This window comes from Chiloscyllium plagiosum, unplaced genomic scaffold (assembly GCF_037043375.1).
Source record: "Chiloscyllium plagiosum isolate Xiang-an unplaced genomic scaffold, Cpla_swu_hap1 HiC_scaffold_15, whole genome shotgun sequence".
In the NCBI taxonomy this organism is placed as follows: domain Eukaryota; kingdom Metazoa; phylum Chordata; class Chondrichthyes; order Orectolobiformes; family Hemiscylliidae; genus Chiloscyllium; species Chiloscyllium plagiosum.
Window position 1 is genome coordinate 5,610,871 of NW_028270153.1, and position 17,930 is coordinate 5,628,800.

The 17,930-nt window shown below is 41.0% G+C and overlaps 1 protein-coding gene across 1 annotated transcript in view; it reads right to left on the bottom strand.

Annotated features, from left to right (window-relative positions):
- Positions 1-387: 387 nt before the first annotated feature.
- rims4 (regulating synaptic membrane exocytosis 4) overlaps positions 388-17,930 on the bottom strand; it is a 131,824-nt gene continuing 114,281 nt past the window's right edge. Inside the window, exon 6 of the mRNA XM_043709993.2 lies at positions 388-16,515. Coding sequence (XP_043565928.2) covers positions 16,297-16,515 — 219 coding nt within the window. The 3' untranslated portion in view covers positions 388-16,296. The remainder of the gene's footprint in view (positions 16,516-17,930) is intronic.

Consider the following 17,930-nt stretch of genomic DNA (forward strand, 5'->3'; position numbering starts at 1 on the left):
GCAGCACTCCCTCAGCACTGACCCTCCGACACTGCGGCACTCCCTCAGCACTGATCCTTTGACAGTCCGGCACTCCTTTAAGACTGACCCTCCAACATTGCAGTACTCCCTCAGCACTGACCCTCCAACAATGCGGCACTCCCTCCGTACTGATCCTCTAAAAGTCCGCACTCCCTCAGTACTGATTCTCCAACAGTCTGCACTCCCTCAGTACCGATCCACTGACAATGCAGCACTCCCTCAGTATTGACCTTTCCACAGTGCCTGAATTATCAGCTGGAATAAGGTTAGAAGTCCTAACAGTGATTCCCAAGCTTTGATTGCTACACAGCACGAAATCTCAAAGCTCCCATCAATAAACAGGAATAATAAGTTTAACACACAACACAATGTTTAATCATTCACTTTATTTTGTAAAATATTCAGATTGGATAAACACACCATTTTCCAATTTTACAAATCGGTGTAAAAGGCCTTTTGGCAATAGGCTCCCGAACTAAATAAAAACTTCACACCTAAGCACTTATCTGGAAAAAAGTTTCTTCAACAGCTTTAACATTTACATCAATCTGTGCAATTGCCATCCATCAATTTCTGTCAGATTTGATTGTTGAGTAATGCTGTAGGACAGTGCTCCACTGATACACACCTACAGGATGGCTCAGATCTACCTACAGAGTGCTCTACCAATACGTCAAGGGCAACACATTAAGTTTGACATCAAGATCTCTTAGTGTTTGATTGATTCTGATTTGTTCAACAAAGGGATTAGCTAAGAGGTTCTGGGTGATGCAAATGCTATCAGATAAGAAATTGACATGAAAATTTTCTAAGTCAAACTTGTCAACACCAAGAGACCGGCAGTTAGGTTCACCCCTTTGCAATTTTAGAATAATTCTACATTAATATATCATTTCTACACAAAAAAAATTCCAAAATACTGCACTGTTAAGAGAGCTGAACTTCTGGAAGAAGTGAAATGTTGCTCCAGTGTTCCTCTAGCTGAAAGCTTGGACTTTGGGGATTTTTATTTTTATAAATGTGATTTTTATTTTCCCCAAGTCTGATGTAGTTTAGAGGAGCTGTGACCTTGCATTTTCTAAAATATCCACAAAGTCCCCACCCCCAACCCTCTGCATTTTCCAGTTCATTCGGACAGTGGGGCATTTTTCACAAAATGCTTTCATGATGAAAATGAATGAAGCTTGTTACCTCATTGTGTGCTGAGCTCCATTGCAAATGTGGCTGTTTGGGAGATTATCGTGGCCTTTATTAGTGGGTGCTACAATCAATCAAACCACATTTGAAAACAAAGGATTAGTGCACTTGGGGATATTTCAATGGGAGTTCCTCCTTGCACTGAGCGATCCTGAACAATATTCTCTAAGGGATTCAATTTAATGTAATGAGTATGCATTTAATGGAACATTTGGACAATAACTGTCTAGTGAGGTGGGGGTTGGGGAAAGGGTACTGAAGAACAAAAGCTCTACATCAGAGGTGTTCAGTTTTCTGTGCTTTCCAGTCTTTGTCAGGTTTAAACAGTTGAATATTCCAGGTATTCCAGATCATATACAGCAAAGAGGTGGCCATTTGACCCATCCAGTTCCTGCTGGGGCTCACAATCCACTTGATCTCCTCTCCTTTTGTTTATCTCTCTAACCCACCATTTGCGACATATCCTGTGTTCCTTTCTCCATCATCTGTTGATCTAGTTTCCCACTAAAGGTACCATTGTTATTCACCTCAATATAGTATTCTAAGTGGCAGTTAGTTCCACATACTGTCTCAATGTAGGATCTTCTCCTGAATTCCCTATTGGAGTTATGTGTGACATCAGTACATTTCTAATCTCCGGTTTTAGTCTCACAACAAATGGGAGCATCTTCTCTAGCGTTAGCCTCTCATTACAACACTCAAGGCCCGTTTGTAGAATATACAGCCACTGGGTGCTTCTTAAAGTTAACTGAGAACAAGTAAAGGATGTTTCAATTGAAGGTCATTGGCCATACCACATAGTATTCAGCTGTTCTGGTCTGAGTGAGGTTATCTATTTGTAAAGATAAGAAACTTCAACAGTAGGAAAGAGATTTTCATTTTGACTGTCACTGGTTGCCTGATGGCTTGAGTGGGCACTATGTGGGCAGAGATCAAAGATTGATCCATGTACCAGGCCCAAGTCCTAGTGCCCTTAATAACATCAGAGAGTGGATCCAACCATAAGGGATCCCAGAAAGAATCCTTTCACTGAAATATATTCACAGTCGGATTCTTATCTATTGCAGCAAAATAGTCAACACAGGGGCCAGTTCACCACTTGTGTAAAGCCCCTGGGCACATTGCTTATGTCCATTGAATGAGGGTGATTATGTCCAACAAATCAAAGAGTACAACTCCTCGTTCTGCTGACCAGTGTTGACCGGCAGCAGGAAAGATGGTTGCTGTGAAACCGTGCTTTTGCAGTTCTGTTGGAACACCAACGTTTCACTCAAGATTTGAATGATGCTCATCTCCATGCTGATGAAGCTGATTTTCATACTTATGGCTGGTGCTCTACATTTCACAGAACCACAGCCCTTGGCCATGCATTCCAATAAGCCTCATCAGTTCCCATGTACTTTAGCAATTTGTATGCATCCCGCCATTGTTTTCCATGCACCTTGGAATTTCCCATGCACTGTTCCATTTTTCATGCATCCCGCCACTCTTCCCCATGCATTTCACCATGCAGCATGCGATTACTCATGCTCTCTCTTAGTCACCTTTCATTAAGACATTGTTCATGCATCCTTCTACAATCTGCTTGCATCCCGCCATCGCTGTCCATCCTCTCCATTTCCTCTGCATTCCTTCTATTCAGGCAATACTTTCCTCAAACCATGTTTCATGACTGGAGAAAACCTCACTGAGAAACAGAAAGTATCTACTGGCATTAGAGCAGGAGGAGGGCATTCAGCCCATCAAGTCTGCTCTACCATTCCATTAGATCATGGCCGATCTGTCGTACATAAGTGTTTGAATGATATTCTGTACCCGAACAGACTTGAATCCATGTAAGTATCAAAGTTCACCTTTTAAAGGAGGAGGTTATTAGGGTTAAGGAACTTGACTTCAAAACCGTTTTTTTCTGAAGTACCTCACTCTGATCTATGCCTGAAATGTTGATAACTGAGACTTGCACTACTCCTGTAGAGTTTGCTTGTATCAATCTGTAAAGTGAATTAATATGAAACATTGATGCCATCACTTAGAAGATGCCTAAAGATACTAGAACCCAAGATTTAGACAGGAAAGTAAATCTGCAGAATACTGCGATAAACAGTGAATATATGGTGAATATTAGATTAGATTACTTACAGTGTGGAAACAGGCCCTTCAGCCCAACAAGTCCACACCGGCCCACCGAAGCGCACCCACCCAGACCCATTCCTCTACATTTACCCCTGCACCTAACACTATTGGCAATTTAGCATGGCCAATTCACCTGACCTGCACATTTTTGTACTGTGGGAGGAAATTGGAGCACCCGGAGGAAACCCACACAGACACGGGGAGAATGTGCAAACTCCCCACAGTCAGTCGCCTGATGCGACTTCAGACTGGATTACTGCTGCCTAGAATAGTGTAAAATACAAAGGCTGTGTATTTAAATCCCTCAAAGGTTGGTTATGAAATTAAATTCAATAATTGGTGAGCTGGTACCTATAAATAACTGTGACAAAACAGTTTGATGATCACAAATTCACAACTAGTTCACAAATGTTCTTCGGGGAAGTGAATTGCTCTCTATTGTCCTGGCATTCTGGACCTGCAAGTAGTTTAAGCTAGACACTGTACACTTGACCCTTAATGCTGTCAAAGCAACAAGACATGGGCAATAATCACCTTCCTGCCAACTGATGGAGTTAGTTTGGAATTGGGGAAGGGGGGGTATTGGAGTGGCTACTGGAGACACGACCTTTGTCAATTACTTTGAGGTTCGCCAACATTTCTTTAGAGGAGTTGCCTCATTTGATTGCTGAGAACTTCTGCCATTCATCAACTTCTAGGATTGTCCTGCAAGCTGTTCCCTCTCCTTTTTGATCTTTGGACACAATACATCATCACTTCACCAGTTCTCAGCTCCACCTCCTTCCTCCCAAGTCAAGTGAATCTCGAGTTTGGGACACACAGCCACCAACCGCCCAACGATCCTGGTCAAATCTTAGCTCAACCACTCAGCCTTGCCAACATCCTAGTAGCAAATAAAAACAATCCAAGGCGTCAAGGAAGGGAAAATAGAACAACATTTGTTTGAACCCATCACTGGTCAGTAAATGCCACCTCAATGTACAGTCAAGTTCCTTTTCAAACTGAGGATTGATTGTCTGAGTTGTATCTGAAAATTCTCTACTGCACCCACCATAGGCAGGTCCTTGACACACCTCAAGGTAATGAGTATATGAATATTGTCGAAGATACTTCTTAGGCATCAAATGGGCACTACATTATAGGAAAGTTGTGAATGAATTGGAGAGAGTGCAGAAGCTATTTACAAGAATGGTTCCACAAGGGAGAAACTTCAGTGATGAGGATAGATTGAAGAAGATGGGTCTGTTGAGAGAAGAAGGCTAAGGATTTCAAAATCATGAGTGAGTTGGATAGACAGGGAGAAGCCATTCCTGATCATAAAAGGAAAAAAAAAGAAAAGGCATAGATTGAAAGTGAGATGCAAAGTAATGCAAGAAAAAATGTTATCAGTCAGCGAGTAGTTAGAGTATGGAATGTACTGCCTGGAAATGCAGTGGAGGCAGGCTCACTAAAGACAATCAAGAGGAAATTGGATGGTTATTGGTAATGTCGAGGAATAGCACAAAATTGGCAATAGGTCATGATGCTCAGTTGAAGAACTGGCAGACATGTTGAGTCGTGAGTTCATGGAATGCCCTGCCAGTAGCAGTGGTGGACTCTCCCTCTTTATGGGCATTTAAACGGGTATTGGATAGGCATATGGAGGATAGTGGGCTAGTGTAGGTTAGGTGGGCTTGGATCGGCGCAACATCGAGGGCCGAAGGGCCTGTACTGCGCTGTATTTTTCTATGTTCTATATTCTATAATTTGTCTCTTTCTGCACCATTGAAATTCTGAAATACTGGGATCCATTACTAATTGGCTTTTTTTTATATCAGAAAGAAGGCATGGGAAAGAAGTATGGACACAAGTGACACAATTTTAAGGTAATTTAATACCCAAGCAACTGATTTAATACCAGCTATATTTACAGTCCACTAATTCCTGGCTGGATGTAAAATGCCCATCAGTTCATTATGTGATAATTTAGGGAGAGTTCCACATCTTTCACAGTCTAAGAGATAGATGAGACACAGTTGTGCATATGGGAAACCCTTTGCTGAAATGTTCTGAGTCTCAGCTACATCCTGAACCATGGAAGACCGTCAATGATGGTGTTATTCTGCGGTGGCACCAAGTTTCCAAACTATCAATATATCAAGAGAGGTTCTCCTGCTGGAAGGATGAGATTTACCCTGCAACATAATCCAGAAACTGAGCTTCCCCTCACCAAAGGTCTCACTGTGTTGCAATGCCCTTTGTCTCCTTTCCTCCATTTGTGATGTTTGGAGCATTGCCTGGACTGAGATTGGTAAGTTATCTCTTCTCAACTTTGCATTGAAAGCAGGTTAACTAGCTAATGTTTAGAAGCAGGAGTTTCCAAAGAGAAAAAAAAAATTCAACCAAGAGTCCTGTGGATTGGTTTCTTGTGATGGGGTTCATTGCTTCCACTTGACAGCTAACTGTAGTGAACTAACTAACATTAGCCATTCCCATGGCTGACCTGTCATCCTGAGCAAAAGGTGTTCACTTTGGAAAAAAATTTGCTTTGGAGAAAAATTCTTTTGACTTACAGAAAGGTGAAATGGAGGCTAAGATTCTTCCCTTTTAAGCAGGAAAGGAGATGCTCAAAATGATAAGGGTAGGAGATCAGATAAAGAGAGGACACAATATTAAGGTGATGAGGGCAGATGGTAAAAAATGTCTTTTCTGCAGTGATCAGGAATGATACATCAATGAAAAAGATCGTGGAAGAAATTCAATCATATTTTTCAAAAGATAAATTGTTTAATACGCAAAGGTGAAAATTTTGCAAGCCTATGGGAATCGAACAGGGAGTACAGGACTATTGGGAGAGCTCTTTCAAAGACAGAGTACAAGCATAATGGGTCAAATGGTCTCCCTCAGCCTTGGATTGAGTAGGAGATTAGGATATCAAGTAAGACACAGCAAGGGAAAGAGTTGCCTGAGGGATATTTTAAAATAGAAGGCGTATAATTTTGCCAATAACTCCTTTGCGATTTGAAATCTGGAGGTAGTTGAAACTAGATTCACCTCTTGTCAATGGCTAAGTGTCTGCTAATTTCACTCACCTGAATGATCAGTCAGAATCACAAACTGAGTTTGTTTTGCCAAATTGGATTGCTATTCCAGAAGTTGTTTGAAAATCAGGTTTGGGTTCAAGCATTCATTTCAAAAACCCAGGTGAGAAGGTAAAATATTCCCTGGGGCCTTTTTCACAAAAAAATTCCAGCGGTAAATAACCCGGGGTGGGCTTCAACAGCAGTGAATTGGAAAAATAAATTTGAAGGCCTCTCAAAATTGAGGGTCGGGATGTGTTGAAGAAATGCAATCTTCCAATCATTAATACAACAAAATTCTAGCCCAGATACACAATCGACAGAATCATTAGGAAAGACAACACCTCGTGCCCACTCCACCATATGCTCCACCTTCTCAACCTATCCTCATTTGATTTGATTCCTTCAACAACCCAAAAATATGGAGGACATTAGCAAAGGTCATCCTGACAATGAATGCCACGTACTCCAAAATTAAATATTAATGTCAGCATTAATTAGACATTAAAATATTTATATAAAACAAAGAACTGCAGACACTGAAGATCTGAAACTAAAACAGAAATTCCTGGAGAAACATAGCAGGTCTGGCAGCATATGTGCAGAGAAAACAGTTCAAAGGGACTCTCTCCCTCTCTACAGATGCTCCAGGCCTGCTGAGTTTTTCGAGCAATTTCTGTTTTGATTAAAATCTTTGCATTTCACCAAACACTAGATATGTATCTAAGCATTCAACATTTATTCACAAATACTATCAAAAGATTTTATTTCTCAAATATGTTGGTAATATTTTCCAAACTTAGAAACCAACTTTGGGCCATCTATTGATGCCTCAGGAAGCTGGTGAGCGTATGTAAATAATTACACACATTTGTTTAGATTCATTGTGGTGAGAAGGATGAACTCACTAGCACAGGGAGCAGCCATGGACAGTGGCACAGATGCATTGAAAAGAATATTGAATCCACATGAGGGAGGAAAGCAAAAAGGGTAGTTTGATAGGAGGAGATTAAGAGGCAGTGGGACATGTCTCCTGTGCAATGTAAGGGCATGGACTAAATGAGCTAAGGAGTTTTGTTTCAATGTTGTATATCCTATATAATGCTTGCTCCCTTGATGATTAATGGTAGTCAAAAGTAAAAATAGATTTTTGATGAGTTTACCTTTGTGTATTGACCAGTAGATTTCTTTGTGCCACACCATACTTTAATACCAACATCTCAAAAGAAATACCAAAAGCGCTGGTTTCCAAATGGTCAATGAAAGCTAACAGCAAAGGTCTTTCAAAAATGCCAGAAGGTCACTAGATAATGGCCAGGGAATGGAAATGTTATGATAAGATCAACGTGGGCACCAGGGAGATGTGACATTGTCCAGAAGAATGTAAAATAAAATAATGAACAATTCTCAAGTTAAAGATGGCACCTTATCTACATCTCAAAGATCTTGACAAAGATCCAGAGAAATCTAATAGTTACTCATTCACCAAATAACCCTTTGCAGCTAATTGAGAATTTTTGCATTAAACACAATGATATCATTGTCAAGGCATTCTGCCTTAATGCCAGCATGTATAAGAATTTAAGAAATAAGGGGAGGCCATTCAGCCCCACGAGCCATTCAGTTCATTCAGTACAATCAGAACTGATCTTCTACTTCATCTCCCATATTCCTGGTCTATTGCCATATCACCTAACCCCTTTAGCACCCAAGCAAGTATCAACCAATCTCTTAGATATATTCAAGGACATAGACATCAAAACCTTGCCAGGCAAGAGAATTCCAGAGATTCACAAAAATCTTAGTGAAGACATTTCATCTCAGACCTAAACAATCAACTTTGTGTTCCTGTCTTCTAGCTTGCCCAGCCAGAGGAAAGAAACTCTACATTGTAAACACCAGAAGGATTTAACAAATTTCAACTAGATCACCTCCTTGTGCATGTAAACTCTATGAAAAGTAAGCTTACACTCACAATTACTCTTCATATTACAAACCTCCGTCCTAGATACCAATCTGTTTTGCAGTGTCTATATTGTATCATGGACAACAATGGCTAGAAGGAGTACTGAGGTACCGGGAGATAGGTTCAGTCCCAGATGATGGTAGGGTGTGGGAGAAACAGCTGTGAGGTTAAATCCCACGCCCCTTCATTCTTCCGTGACTTTTTTGAAAATGAACATCAGGTGAGTCATAGTTTGATGCTATCCTATTTTGAACTAAGACTAATTTCACCCTCATAATCCTTCTTCAACCACACTGTGGACATCACACAAGGGAGAGGGAAATATTATTGCACTTTACAAAGAAAAAAATGGGAATGGGGCACTTTTCATTTCAGTCTCCCCGTGTCATCATCAATCACACCCACATACAGCAAATGCAAAATAGAAAACAAACCTTGTGCGTCACTGCTTTCTTCAGAAGGGTATACCCTACAGTATTCACATAGTATATGGCCACTGAGAGACGTTTAACACTGGTGCCGAGTAAACCTTACATTATGAAATCAGTTGCTGGAAAAGCGCAGCAAGTCAGGCAGCATCCAAGGAGCAGGAGAATCGACGTTTCGGGCATAAGCCCTATGTCCAAAACGTCGATCCTCCTGCTCCTTGGATGCTGCCTGACCTGCTGGGCTTTTCCAGCAATACATTTTTCAGCTCGGATCTCCAGCATCTGCAGTCCTCACTTTCTCCTATTATGAAATCAGTTGTGAGCTGGACAGGCCAGTGATTATATTGTCCATTATCCTATATTGTCTTTAGTTGTCATTTCTTGAACCGCTACAGTCCCTTTGGTTTCGGTATACCCATGATGCTGTTAGGTACAGAATTTCAGGATTTTGACCAAGCAACACTGAAGGAACATCAATATATTTCCAAGTCAGGATGGCAAATGGTTGGGAGGGGAACTTGCAGGGGGTGGTCATTTTGAGATCTACAACACAGAAAATGGCCCTTTGGCCCATCGCATCAACACCAGTCATAAACAGACACCTAATTATTCTAATCACATTTACCAGCACTTGGCCCATAGCCTTGAATGCCCTGGTATTAAATACCTCTTAAGCGCTATAAGGGGTTTCTGCCTGTCCCACTTTTACCTGCAGTGAGTGCCAGATTCTCACTAGCTTCTGAGTGAAAACATTTTTCCTCACACCTCCTCTAAACCTCCTGCCCCTAACCTTAAATGCATGCCCACCCGCACCTCAGTGTCTCTATGTATTTGCTGCCCTTGTCCTTCTAGATGGTAGTGCTGATGCATTTGGAAGGTGCTGTTGACAGAGCCTGGGTGAGTCACTTCAGTGCATCTTGTGGATGGTACACACTGCTGCTACTGAGTGTCAGTGGTGGAGAGAGTGAACGTTTAATGATGTTCTGTCAACAAAGCAGGATAATTAAGATTGGTTTTGTACTGGGTATTATAGTAACAATAATATGTTCAGTATCTTAGCTTTGGCTACATGGTGATTTGAATGAAAATCTGTTTCTGTTGATTCTATAAGTTAGATAAAATATTTCACTGTCTCGCTCAATGCCCCAGTCTCAATGATTTTACATTGAACTTACAGCAAGGAAGAGGCCATTTGGACCAACTAATCTCAGTCAGCGCTTAAGCTCCATAACAGCCTTCTCTCACCACTTGGTCACATCCTCTCAATATACCCTGCCATTCCTTTCCCCCCAATGTACCTCTAGCTTTGCCCCAAATACCAGGGAGCTGGGGTTGGGTGGAGGAGTTACTCCCCTCTTCTTCCAGTTCCACAGGAACTGAGATTCACAGAGAAATAATCTCGACCTTTACTGGCAGCCTCCAACAGTGGCATTTAAGGAGCTCTGGTTGACCAGATGTAGACCCCAGAACCCAGCACAGAACATTTCCAGCTTCAGTCAGTCCCAGTGAATTTCCAGTAAAGCTCCTGGAACAAGGTACCAGGTGCTAAAGACCCTCAGAAAATGAAAAGGTCCTAGTGTCTTTTTCAGCAGTTGCATGTAATGCTTCAATATTGTCTGCTCCATTACCACATTGGATACATATTGGATATACAGAACAACCTCGATTATCCGAACGAGACGGGTGGGGAGTATTTTGTTCGGATAACTGACTGTTCGAAAAACGGATAATGTTTTTACGGGACCTTGAGACCTTGGTCAGATAATTGACATTTGGATAACCAAGGTTGATCTGTATATCCAGGTTTGAGACTGGAGGCAGAAGAGGAAATGAGTATTTTTTTTCGTCTTAGTCAGTGTTGAAAATCCAATGTCTCCCTCGGTGCTTGGTTTTGATTAATGCAAATATTGACAGGATTTAGGCAATCATTAACTCTTAAAGAACAGGAAGTGCCAGTAGTAATTAATAATAATGATTAACTGAGGGGTTCACACAGATTTAGCAGCAAAAGCAGCTTCTGTGCTGACTAAGCCAGGACCATCCCATTGGTGAATTAGTTCAGCTTGAACAGAAGAACATAAGGGATAGGAGCTGGTGTAGGCCATTCAGCCCCTCAAGCCTTTACCACTGTTCAATACCTTCATGACTGATCTTTCCCACCTTCACTATTCCAACCTACACCTCTTTGCCCTTGATTTCCTACGGTCCAAAGCTCTTTTGATTTCTGATATGATTAACAAGTTGGATAACTGTATCTCACTCTCCAAACACTACTCCCTTCTCTCTAGCTCGGTTTCCTTCAAGACTCTCAGTGCCTCTCCCTCCTCTCTGTGATATCAGCCCTCCCTTGCTGGCTCTCTTTCCCTTCTCTCTCTGATCTCCATTCTCAAGGCTCCCATTCCACAACGCCTCTCTTCACTCCCCCCCTTCACTCTCCTCACCCCAAGTCTCCTCCTACAAGCCCACTTTCCAGTCTTCCACTTCCCCAACCTCAAAGCCCTTCTCTGACTCCCGCCTAATGCCCATTCATGTCTGTGAAACAGGCTTAGTACATACCAGTGTAGCCTCTCTGTTCCTACAGTGAGCACTTAAGTGCACTGCAAAACCAGGAGCATAATCCAAATGTTTTCTTTCCAACCCCCCCTCCCCATGGTGCGTCAGTTCCAGGGAGGAAATTCTAAGCTGCAAAATTCAAAAGTAAAGACACTTGGGTGCAACTCTGTACAAGTGATGGAAAACAGAGCATTCAGCTGTCATATTCCTGCTTTGTCTTCAAGCAATTATTGCAAACTTACATTCATTTATGTTTAAGAAGTCACATGACACCAGGCTATAATCCAACAGGTTTATTTGGAAGGACAAGCAGCTTGCCATGTCAAATAAACCTATTGGGCTATAACCTGGTGTCATGTGACTTCCAATTTTGTCCACACCAATCCAACACCAGCACCTCCAATTATGTTTAAAATTAAGTGGGTACATATAATTGCTAGGACTTTTGAAAACACATCAGGAAACAATCACGTGTGTGTATGGAATGAGCCACCAGAGGAAGTGGTGGAGGCTGGTACAATTACAACATTTAAAAGGCATCTGGATGGATATATGAATAGAAAGGGTTTAAAGGGATATGGGCGAAATGCTGGCAAATGGGACTAGATTAATTTAGGATATCTGGTTGGCATGGGCAAGTTGGACTGAAGGGTCTGTTTCTGTGCTGTATGTCTCTATGACTCTATGACAGAATGTGTACATTGTTGAAAACATCCACATGTTGCCAAAACAAAACCTGACATCTCAATAACATTTTAAACTACCTATTCTTCATCTTCCTTTTTGGGATAGACACCGTTCCCCTTTTAAGCCAGTGTTTGTTGGACAGATCTTAGTCAATGGCAGAGCAGGCTCAATGGGCTGAATGGCCTGCTTCTGCTGCTATGTTTCATCATCTTAAAGTCTTTTAAAATCAAAGTTGAAGGCAAGAGTGAGGTCTGTACTGTGTATGCAATACTGTCCACTCGAGTTTCTCTCTTAATTATGACCAGGTAATGCCTCACACTTGGACGATAAAGATATATTCTGCCATTTGTTGCTAGTGCTCTCACACTCACCATTACTTTGAATGTTGTGTAAAGTTAGATTCAGATGCATGAAGCTTCCTAATTATTCTCCCAAGCTTGGTATGGAGTGAAATGTCCTTTTGAAATAAATTTCTGCATGAACATGCAGCAACAATATTTAAGAGGTTTGACACCATCCAGGCAGAGCAGTCACATGTGATAGGTACCACATCCACCATATTCAGGAATCACTTCCTTCATCATGGACACTCAGTAGCTGCAGAGTGTCGGGCACTAGCTGTGAGATCCTTCATGAACAAGGGGACTCTCTGCACCACCGCAAGCTGCCCTGGAGGTGGCTGTGGGGGGAGGGTACAGACTGTCACACATCTCCTTCTGGAATGTGCCTTTGTAAAGGAAGTCTGGAGGAAGATGCAGTGGTTTGTGTTGAGGTTCATCCTGAGCAGCTCCGTGACATGGGACTCTGTGCTCTACGATCTGTTCCCCGGGATGCACACTGAGATAAACATCAAGTGCACTGGAGGACCATCAAACCGGTAAAAGATGCTGCTTCGTCTGCCTGAAAGGACTTGATCCTGACCAAGTTTGGCAGACTGGCACATTCCAAGTTCTAGGACTACGTGCTGAGGGATGCACTAAAGCTCGGGGCAGCTGCTGCTAAGGTGCAGTGGGGAAAGACCACCAGCTCAAGTCTTTCTGATGAAGTTAAATCAGGGTCCGATCTGTTATCAGGACTTGTTGGTGCCTGAAATACTGTATACAGTATCTTGTACAAGTAAGAAATGCCTTGGGTTTGTTAACTGGTTAGAGTCAAACTTCAATGTTTAATTGTTTTTTCATATGCTACTGTCCAGAATCGAACTGCTTTCATGACTATGTATGTATATAAAGATATTTTTATGAAAAGTGCATTTTCAAAATTTAAAAAAATGCTGCAGTGTGTACCATCTCCAAGATGCACTACAGAATCTGACCAAGGCTCCTTACAGAGCACCTTCTAAATCAATTATCATTACCATCTAGAAGGACAAGGTCAGCAGATATGAGACACCACCACCTGCAAGCTCCTCTCCAAGCCACTCACATCCTGACTTGGAAATATATTGCTGTTCCTTCAGTGTTGCTAGGTCAGCATCTACGAACTCCTTCCCTGAGTGCATTGTGGATCTACCTACAGTATATGGAGTGCAGCACTTCAAGAAGGCAGCTCATCTTCTCAAGGGCAACTATTGATTGGCAAATGATGTCAGGCCAGCCAGTGACATCCACCTCTCTTGGACGAATGTGTTTTTAACAAATCCAAATGATTATCAGGATAAATGTAGCAATGAAAATCATTCTCTATCCTTCTCTGGTAAGATAGCTCTGTAACCAAGTATAACACAGCTCACTTGAGAAAGGTCCTTACAGTGCACAATTCTAAAGGTTTAAAACACTTTTAAAAGTTCAAAATTAGTTTTGTGTATATATATATATTAAATTAAACAACTAGCAGGCTTTCATAGTTAGAGTAAAACAATCACTCACTATTGATACAAGGAAAATGTATCAATAATAATAATTACTTAGATATGAATTTTTTTTCTGTATGTTCACATTATCAATTGTTCCTTAGTCATAATTTGTAAAACCATTTGCGGTTTTACAGTAAATTTTAACCCTGTTCTTATTATATATTACTATGTCTACAATAAGGCTACTTTTTCAATAAGGGATCTCATATTTTCCAACATATTGAATTGCTATGTGGCTGATTACAGCCTGTTCGTAAGCTGCTACATCTGCTGTATCTAGAAATTTTAGTAACTACTGACTAGTGTAGAAATATTTAAGTGGCAGAATTTAGAAATGTGTTTTGACTTTAAGTCACCACATGGTTAACATCCAAACATGCAGAGAACTACCTCTTCATCAAGTTAATCTAATGGTCAATACTTAAACCTATGGTAACAGCAACCAGCAAACACGAGATTTCCTTCACGAAATTTCTCTTAATCAATAAGCCTAAGAGAAGTCACAATCTTCCAGTACCATTAAAAAAACAATAAATGCCAATTTTCTCCCATGAGTTGCTGTATGATTATTCTAAGATAGAAAATCTGGGTTAAATATAAAGACTTTCTGTTATAATAAAGAATAACATGATAGTCGGGATTGTAACTACATAACTACACTTGTGTGAAGCAGAACTGTTCCATCAATTAAAAAACAGTCAGTGCTGGTTGGAAGGGAATAGTCTGCGATAATTGTCTTCTTAATTTAGTGCTTTGAAAGAATTAATTCCTTACAACATCCTTGACAAATTCGTCTTTACCATAAGTTAAACAAAATTAATTTTGGGTTTTCTTATTTTAATATGGGCAATTATTCCAACTCAATCTAGCGTATTTGGAAATGAGACAAAGAAAGTGCTGAATTTACACATTTTGAACTGAATTTAATTTAATAAGCAGCAATAAAAAAAATTGATTGAGTGTTTGAGAATAGCCAGTGATTTAAAGGCTGAAGATTGAGATTAGACATTGATTCTTCCTGATAGATTCAAAGCAAGGACGTAATTTGGAATATGAAGAGAAGTTATAATGAGAACTCTTCAATTAAACGGAAGATCTCCCTCCCAAGTTCAGCTTGCCAACCACTTGCTTCCACTGTGTATGAGGACAAGGCTGGTACAGTTCTGAACACACTTGCTCCATGCTAAATCCAATATTCTTAGTCTAAAATACTATTCTTGCATGCTGCAACCTACAACTATTACATCCTCTCTTAATACATGGAGAATGTCTTAAAAGATTCAAATTATTTTTAATTAAAGAGAATTCCAGTTTTTTTTACAAAATATTCAATTCACATCCTTGTGCTGCTCTCCCAGTTCCATAGCATACAAACTCTCTTCACATCCTCTTGAAATCTTCCTTCAAAAACTGGCGCTTCTAATTCACGTCCATTAAACTGATCCTAATCTGTGATTAACATTGAAGGTTGACACAATATTCTGCACCTTGCAAGACAATTATTGCCAAAGAAATGTACTGCCATTCATTGTTTTTTTAAAAAAACAGTCCATTAATTGGTGTAATAGATTAAAGCAGCACTGATAACTACATTTAAAGTATTTATTGATGTAAACTCTAATGATAGCAAACTGTCATATAGTGTATGTTGGAAGCATGTGGTAACAAACTAAAGTGCAATGTCAACTTAATGAAGAACTATCCAAGGAAATTGGTTTTCCAGCTCTCAGACATGATAGATTTTCTCTGGAACTAAAGACCTCAGACGTCCTGTTTATTCTACAGTTAACAACATCTCCAGTCTACATTGATGAGTGGAGCTCACAATTAGGTGCAAGATCTTTAAGTCAGCTTTGCATCTTTGACGTGGGAGGCCCTAGGCTCATACAGCACAGAAAAGGCCCACTGAGTCTGTCCTGACCTTTCAATACTATAATAATCCCACTTTCCAAAGCTGTCAAAGCATATTGCTTGCATTCCAAAGAGGTGGGCTTCTCAAAAATTTGTGGGTTTAACTGACACTTTAAAAATCTAAGGAACTGTCAATAGAATTGTAAACCTGTGGTTGGAGAAATCCAGTCGGCACATTGACTAGATGGTGAGGTCATTGAAGTCTAATAAATAAAAATGTGGATTTAGACAATGGCCACATGAAACAATGAAACTACCACCATCCTCCACAGGGGCAGTGCCAGACACAAAGGTGTCATAGTTACCTCCTCCCTCTTTGATGCTATTGCCAGTGACTCAATTACCCTTTGGCCAAAAGAGGCTCCAAGGTGGAATGACCGAGTCAAACATGCATCTTGTGGAAGGACACCCACCTCCCTTCAGGGGGCCCCCTGCACAGCCGGAAAGCTCGGCACTAAATAAAGAATGAGAAAGTTTCCGCCGCTGTTATGACCGGTCACAGCAGGGTCCTACAGTGCTCTCCAGAGAGAGCTGCGAGGCGTTACGCAGGAGTGGAGCCAGGGGTGGGTCCACCATGGAGCAGGTGGGAAAGAGCTTGTACCATCCGACCGCTGCACTCGAAAGATCCAACTCCTCCAGCAGCACCTGAGCCACCCCCATAAAGTACTTGCGATCCATCGGGCCGTAGTTACCCCACACAATCACCTAGTCACACAGAAAGAAATGGGGGAAGAAATCAATCAGACCCAGCAGATTCTCAACACATCATCATCATAAAACAAAATACTCTCTTATATTCAAATGTAGATGAGGCTGCAAATGACTCCTTGTTACACCGTTCAACCGATGAGGAGAAAATAATGATAGATCCCAAGAACCCCCAAAGTCATTTTGACTTTGGTCATTTTTCAAGCTCTGGGATCTCTCCCCACAACCAAGCAACTTTCTCTTCTTCAAGCATTTGATCCAATTCCTTTTAAAACTCACAACTGAATCTGTATCTACAAAAACAAGAGAAACAGAGCAACTATGTTTAAGGAGAATCCCAAGGCATTTCATATATGTATTAGACGCAAGAGGTAATGAGGGAAAGGGTAGGTCCACTCAAGGGGATTTATGTATGGAGCCAGTTAAGTCCTAATGAGTACTTTGCATCAGTATTCACTGAAGAGAAAGGTATGGACAATGGTAAATTTAGAGAAGAGTTAGTTGATACTCTAAGGCATGTCGATATTAAGGAGGAGGTGTTATTGGGTGTCTTGAAAAACATTAAAATAGTTGAGTCTCCTGATTGGATCTATCCCAGGATACTGAGGAAGGCCAAGGAGGAGATTGCTGAAGACTTGACAAATCTTTATATCCTCTTTCGCCCATAGGCGAGGTCCCAGGAGACTGAAGAATAGCCAACGTTGTTCCTTTGTTTGAGAATGGCAATAGCGATAATCCAAGAAATTAAAGGCAATTGAGTCTTTCATCAGTGGTAGGGAAATTATTGGAGAAGATTCTTAGGGATAGACTTTACTTGTATTTAGAGGATAATGGACTTATTAGGGAAAGACAGCATGACTTTATGCAGGGGAGGTATTATCTCTGAAATGTGATTCAGTTTTCTGAAGAAGTGATGAAGGTGATTAAGGAGGATAGTGCAGTAGATGTTGTCTACATGGACTTTAGCAAGGCATTTGACAAGGTCTGTCATGGTAGGCTGATCCAGAAGATGAAATCAGACGAAGTCTATGGTGATTTAGCAAATTGGATACAAAATTGGCTTGGCCACAGAAGGTAGTTGTGGAGGGGTGTTTTTGTGACTGGAAGTCTGTGACCAGTGGTGTTCCGCAAGGATCAGTGCTGGGCCCTCTGTTGTTTATATTTTTTATAAACACGATCTGGATGGAAAGGTAGTGGTCTGATTAGTGAGTCTGCAGATGACACAAAAATTGGTGGAGTTGTGGATAGTGAGGAAGATTGTCAAAGGATGCAGCAAGATATACATCATTGGAAAAGTCGAGCGGAGAAATGGCAGATGGAGTTTAATCCAGACAAGTGTGAAGCAATGCATTTTTGGGAGGTCTAATGCAAGCGAAAAGTATACAGTAAATGGCCAGATTGTTAGGAACATT